Source organism: Camelina sativa, chromosome 13 (genome assembly GCF_000633955.1).
Source record: "Camelina sativa cultivar DH55 chromosome 13, Cs, whole genome shotgun sequence".
NCBI classification, from domain to species: Eukaryota; Viridiplantae; Streptophyta; class Magnoliopsida; order Brassicales; family Brassicaceae; genus Camelina; species Camelina sativa.
Genome location: NC_025697.1, coordinates 12,452,874 through 12,459,861, shown reverse-complemented (window position 1 = coordinate 12,459,861; position 6,988 = coordinate 12,452,874). Strand labels below are relative to the sequence as shown.

Here is a 6,988-nt window from a genome sequence, read left to right as displayed (position 1 = left end):
GAGTCGAAACGACAGAGGGTAAATATGAAAAATCAATCTGAGTAGTCAGTCACTAAAGAGATTCATTTGGTTTGTGTTAACTTTAAAATGTGATGGTGTTTGATGCAGAGAGAGTGAGAGATTACTGGCGCAAAAGCAAAGGGTGGAAAACACACTTTTTGGAGAATGATAGTTTTATTTTTGGTACGTAAGTGGTAATTTTATTCTGAGGTTTTGATTGTTCGTTATAATGGTATTGGTGGTGTTAACCAAAAACATCTCCATTTTTCTTTTTCTTTCAAATTATGTTATATTCCCCCTCGGTCCCTACAATTTCAGACTTTTTGTACTCAGTTATAAAACATAAGTGCATATATTAGATTTAGTACCGAATTACAGAGGGGAGAGGCTAAGAAGTGAAGTTTACTAGCCAAATAATAGAGACTTCTAGTCTAGGGTCTATTAGATTTCTTAAATGGAACTCACTCTTTTACAATAAAATGTGATCGCTGTTGGTCAACTTTTCAGTGGACACCAAACTTGTTTTGACTTTTGAGTAGTTTTAGATTATTTCAACATGTTAATAAATGTATGAAATCTCTTGTTTGGCGACTGTTTCGATTTATAATCAAAACTTGCTTAGGAAATTAAGACATGCTCAAGTAGCAAAAGGGCAATCAAGACCACTGGTCTATTGAAATATCTCATAAATCTTACCTTCTTCACACTTGTTCTCCATTTTTTTCCCCTTTCCCAAATCCCTAGTGTAAAAAGTAACTAAAGAATGTAGTTCTAGTTTTACTATAATCAAACTAACTGAATTCTATAAAAAGAAACATAATGTTAATAGATTTAGTCACTCCCCTCAAACCCAATCTCTCAAATCTATAAGAAGTTATTATTATCTTATTTGGTATCTTCTTCACCATTCCACCAACTGGCAACTTAGAGAATATAATACAGAACAAGACGAAAGACGAAGACTTTGTTGAACAAACGAACTCAATCCCAATCCCAATCTCAATCTCTCAAATGGGTTGTGGTGGAACTCTGTTCTACCCACTTCTCATAACCCTCTCCGTTGCTCTCATCACTTACAACATCATCATCTCCGCTAATGCTCCTCTCAAACAAGGTTTCCCCGGCCGATCTTCCTCCTCCGATGACTCCATTGACCCAGTCATCGAATTACCTCGCGGCGGCGGATCCAGAATCCGCACTGATCCCAAAAGGACGAGGCTTTTCCACACGGCCGTGACGGCGTCTGATTCTGTCTATAACACTTGGCAATGTAGAGTTATGTACTACTGGTTCAAAAAGGTTAAGGCTTCCGCTGGACCCGGTTCTGAAATGGGTGGGTTTACCCGGATCTTGCATTCCGGTAAACCGGATCAGTATATGGATGAGATTCCTACTTTTGTTGCTCAGCCTTTACCTGCTGGGATGGATCAGGTAAACCTTAAAAGTTTTGATTTTTGTTTGATTTGTGAATGCAATTTGAGTTTGTATTTTGAGTAAAAAAGTTTTGAATTTTTGGCAGGGCTATGTAGTGTTGAACAGGCCAGGGGCATTTGTACAATGGCTTCAACAAACAGATATTAAAGAAGAGTTGAGAGATGCTTTTGAACTTTTTTTTCATGGTTTTACAGATATTCTTATTCTTGTGCTGATATGTTTGTTTTGATTGTGTGTATGTGTGTGCAGTTATATTCTCATGTCTGAGCCTGATCATATCATTGTTAAACCTATACCAAATTTAGCTAAAGATGAGCTTGTTGGAGCTGCATTCCCTTTTTTTTACATTGAGCCGAAAAAGTATGAGAAGGTGTTGAGGAAGTATTATTCAGAAGAGAAAGGACCTGTGACTAACATCGACCCAATAGGAAACTCTCCTGTCATTGTTGGAAAGGTCTGTTCTTTGTTGCATAGAATTAGAAAGAACAGTTTGGGATCAGGTTTTTTAAAAGGGAAATGAGTCTGTCTAAAAGATTTAGATTTTTTTTGTGGTTTTCTAGGATGCTTTAAAGAGGATTGCTCCAACTTGGATGAATGTTTCTTTGGCTATGAAGAAAGATCCTGAAACAGATAAGGCTTTTGGATGGGTTCTTGAAATGTAAACATCTTTTTTGATAGGATTACTTTTTTTCCTTTTTAATCAAAAGTGTTGTATAGATTGTCACTTGAGTAGACTTGACGAGAAATTTTCTGTTATCTTTTTTTCTGGAAGTATAGGTATGCTTATGCTGTTTCATCTGCATTGCATGGTGTTCGCAATACTCTACACAAAGACTTCATGATTCAGGTAACTCTATACACACATTTTGGCTTTCTCTTAAATTTCTATGTTTATATTTGTGTGGCGGTTATGAATGGAGGAACCATGCCTATTTGCATGAGCTATTATGATAGAAAATGAATAATTAGTTGCGCTATTCCAAGAAAATGTTAATTTAGAGTGCGTTATTGTGTGACCAAGGGTGAAAAAACTTCCATGAACTTTGTTGAAATTCCATTATTACATGGATAGTTATAGGAGTGGAATAGTTATATCCTGGACCTTATGTTATTTCTTGTTACATGGATAAGAATTTTTCTGATGCATTAACTAAGGAGATGATGGACTTTGGTTTAATTGAGTTTGTGGTATGTATCAGCCTCCATGGGATACAGAGGTTGGTGACAAGTACATCATACATTACACTTATGGATGTGACTTCGATATGAAGGTAAACTTTCAAATTCTGATTATGATCAATGAACATTAGGAAACGATGATTACAAACTTGAGGACTTGATTATTGAGATTAGCATATCATTGCTAACTGCCAAGATCTGAACTTAATTTATATACAGCTGTGGGAAATGACCATTACAAGGTAGATTTGAAATTGATAAGAGAGTGAGTGTGGTGATTTCAGGGTAAACTAACCTATGGGAAAATTGGGGAATGGAGATTTGACAAAAGATCGTATGATCGCTCACCACCACCAAGGAACCTTACCATGCCTCCACCTGGTGTTTCACAAAGCGTGGTATGTTTACATGTCCTGCTTTCATCTTCTGAAAACAAATTTCCTAGACTAGAGTTATTGTTGGGTTTTGCCTAGCCTGTTCCACCCTAAAGGGTTTGGAAGCTGGCACGAGATGAGCAGCTGAGCCCTGGTCAGGCCTGATTTTCTCAAATGCAAAACAGGCCTGACCGCAAGCCGGTTTGGCCAGTCTGTGGGCTCTATGGCCAGACTGACCACTCCGGTCCATGATAACACTTGTAAAATCCTACCTATGATTACAAACAGAGCTCAGTTTTCTTCATTAATGTATTGGCAGGTAACACTAGTGAGCATGATTAATGAAGCCACGGCCAACATTCCAAACTGGGGATCATAGAGAGAGAGAGAGCGAGAAACAGTTCATATGATATAGATGTCTAATCTATATGTATCAGTGAGTTGTCCATTTCTCTTCAAAACACGTTGTCGTTTTCTCTGTTCTGCTCTCTAGCTTGTTCTTGTTTATTATGGTTAGGTTTGTAAAATATATAGCTTTTCAAAAGAAGCCCTTGTCTGGCATTTTTACCTCTCTAATTCTATCTGATCTCTACTAGACTTTGATGTCCTCGAGCATCGGCGAAGGGTAAATTACAATAAGCCTATACTTCAAACAAGTTGATATCAACAACACACATAAGCCAAGCACCAATCAATACGAACATATATAAACGTACTAGTATACTACAAAACATTTCTGCAAATTCCTAAAATGTTGTTTTTAACCCATGTACAAAATTATGCAATATTTGGTTTTCACTATTTCTTTTTGTCAAACACACAATTTCAGGTTTTACGGATTTCTTTTTTTTTTTTTTTGGTTGATTTCGAATGTTCAAACAAAATGTGTTGAATATTCTCTTATATTTGTCTCACATATTTATTTCATTTTAATATACACAATATAAAACACTTAAGAATAAGCCAAGTCTTCAAACTCGATTAAAAAAATATACATTTTCTTGGTGTATCTTTAAGCACAGGTAAACGACCAAACCATGAGTGCATGACATCAACCTCTTAGCTGTTGAGGTGGCGTCACTTGCTCAGAGTACCCATCCAAGCCGGTGGCTGCATCCCAGTCTGATCATAAACCGTATCAAGAACTGGAGGTAACATCTTGTAAAGTCCAGCTATATCCTTCATAGCATTCCCACTCCCACCAGCACCACCAATCCCCTGTTCTCCACCATGGTTCCAAACGCTAATCTTGGGCTGCAAGTCTCTAACCGCAAGCGCGTTAGTCTTAGCTATCTCCTGATAAGTGCCATTATTGATCATCAAGAAGTCTCTAAGACAAGAATAGTCATTCTGAACAGCGTCTAAGAGAGTTTTGAGATAAGTCCCTTGTGCACTGGCTAAGGCAACAAGTCCCTCTGCTTCTCTCTGCTTTGAGTAGAACGTTGCGTCTGCTTGTGCCTTCTGCGCCTCGGCTTGCTTTTGCTTCTCGTAAAGAACCGCCTCTGCTTGCTTCTGCTTGTTATATAATTCCCAATTTGCTTCTTGAACCTTGGTTTCATACTCAACACTAGCTTTGCTAAGGAACTCAGCCTTGAGCTTCTCGGTGCGAGTCAAAGCATTCATTTTCTCGACTTGAGTCTGAAGTTCAGCTTCTCTCAAAGCTACTGCTTTGCTGGCTTCAACCTCAGCCACCTGAGCATCCTTGGTCCAAGCAGCTTTCTTCATAGCAAGCTCAGCATTGGCCTTAGCCACATCAGCTTCCTTTTGATTCTCAAACACTTTAACCTCAGTCTTCACTTTGATCTCCGCCTTTGTCCCTTCTCCTTGCCTCTGCATAGATATGATCTTTGACTCCGCATCTATTTTCGCGGCGTTCTGAATCGTAAGCCCTGTTCGTTCCTTGGCTCCGATCTCTCCCTTCATCTTGGCCTCAGACACATCGATCCTCGCCTGATTTGCTGCTTCCATTTGTGTTTTCTGACCCAAGTAAGAGAAGTATTCATGTCCAGGTACATCAACGAGCTGTTTGACGTTAGCATTGTAGATTACGAGACCAAACTGGTCTAATTCTAGTTGAACCTTATCAAATACCTCCTTCTTAAACTCCTTTGTCCCTTTAAAATCATAAAAACAAAAACTCCTTTATTACCAAACCTTTTTCATAAAATATGTGTAGACAGCAAGAAGTGTTTAATATGTATTATTCTAATGAACATATATATAGCCTAATGGTTTTGTTACCACCCCGGTTGAAATAAAACCTAATGTTTCTACCAAAAAGATATAAAATAAATGATTACCTTTGAAGATCTCTTCCATGGTCATGGAAGCAGCGAGAACACGAGTTTCTCCCTCGATAACACCTTCAACAAGCTCATTGACGTGATTAGACTGTTTGTCATGAGGCGAAATCAGCCTAGCGTACAAGATAAGCGCTTGAGTGTCATCAACACGAGGTCCAATCGTAAAAACGGCAGGAAGAACGAAAGGGAGCTTCTCTGCGCTCATGGCCTGAACTTTGAAAGTGTAGTTCACCGGAGAAACGTCGAAGACGGTGCACCTTTGCCATGGAAGCACCCATGATTTCTTGGATAGTTTGATGTCTTCAATACCACCACCGGTGATCGCCAAATATTGTGACGCTCTTGCAACCTTGAACATGTCGTCTAGGATCAAAGGTTTGATCTATATTGATTTAAGTTTGTGAATGAGTAGCTACTTCTTCTTTTTTGTGTTCCGTGAGAATTGCTTATATATATAGTATAGTCGTCTGCATGATAGAAGACTTTGTCTGTCACTGTCATAGAAATGATCAAGAAATTTCACAAAAGTGTATATATGTATACAAAACTAAAAGGAAAATTCAGTAGAATGTTTCATTGTTGACTTTTTTTTTATGTAGATAATGTCAAGATGACTCTCAGAAGTTTCATCCATGAACTTCTTCAGATCCGCAAATTTCTTGTCGCATGGCAAGTTTCATCTATGTACGATGGAATTGGTTCTATTTAAAGCATCGATTTGGAAATGCAACTTTAATATTTTATACTCCCTATCTATCATAATAGATGATTTTTTAGGATTTTCACCAAGATTAAGAAAAATAATAAATGTTGTATTATTATTAATTACTTTTGTTTTATATTCGTTTTAATATTTATTTATTGATATTTTTCTTACACTTGTTATTCAACTGCATGTTTATATTTAATTATTTATTATAAAAGTAAAAACATTAGTTAGTTATTTGATTTTAAGAATGAAAATGCATTAAATACACTAAAGAAATCATGTTTTGTGATACAAAAAAAAATCCTAGAAAAATTAATCTTTATGATACAGAAGCAGTATTAAACAAGGGCTACTTCATTAATTGGTTCCTTTAGTGAAATGCTTATCGATTTTATCCCAGAAACTTCTGGTGTTTTTTTAGCTGAGCTCACAGGTTTTCTCAAAGACCATGGTGGTTCTCCGGCTAATGCCAAACCACATTTTTTTTCATGTAGTCATCATCCGGATCGTCTCCACCATCTTCTTTGTTTATGTCATCTCCAATACTTATAGTCATTATAATCTCCTCTTAATCTTAAGAGTTGTATGCGAAATTTTTCAATTCTATATACATTTTAATTAATAGAAATATGCTAGAATCATATTGAGATCCACATTTTCTTCTCCTAGTCAGTCTTTCCATATAAATTTTACAGGATTCATTTCATAGATGGAGCTTAACTGCTTACAATACTTGGTTCGCAAGAGACACACTGGTCTCCAAGCTGTCTAATATTTTTGTCTTAAGAACATGAGTTTTGTATACTTTGTCTAAATGTGAGGATCTATCGCTTATCACCTGTCAAGCAAAATATATATCAAAAGCTGATAGAAGATTCCATTTCAAATTTTCAATGGCAAGACTTTCAACATGAAGCCTAAGTTGCCATGGAATAAAGTCACACGTTTCTTTCTTTAATGCCAAGACTTTTTTTTCTTGCCAAAGAAAT

General features: G+C 36.9%; 2 protein-coding genes across 2 annotated transcripts; one reads left to right on the top strand and one right to left on the bottom strand.

Moving 5' to 3' along the window:
* LOC104736546 lies at positions 845-3,563 on the top strand. Its single transcript, XM_010456546.2, has 8 exons — positions 845-1,431; positions 1,520-1,587; positions 1,684-1,888; positions 1,995-2,092; positions 2,212-2,281; positions 2,634-2,705; positions 2,898-3,011; positions 3,307-3,563. The coding sequence occupies exons 1-8, from the start codon at positions 1,012-1,014 to the stop codon at positions 3,364-3,366; spliced, it is 1,107 nt and encodes a 368-aa protein (XP_010454848.1). The 5' UTR covers positions 845-1,011; the 3' UTR covers positions 3,367-3,563.
* On the bottom strand, positions 3,887-5,693 carry LOC104736545 (flotillin-like protein 2). Its single transcript, XM_010456545.1, has 2 exons — positions 5,288-5,693; positions 3,887-5,101 (listed from the first exon to the last, which is right to left on the bottom strand). Exons 1-2 carry the CDS (start codon positions 5,646-5,648, stop codon positions 4,065-4,067), a joined length of 1,398 nt encoding a protein of 465 aa, XP_010454847.1. The 5' UTR covers positions 5,649-5,693; the 3' UTR covers positions 3,887-4,064.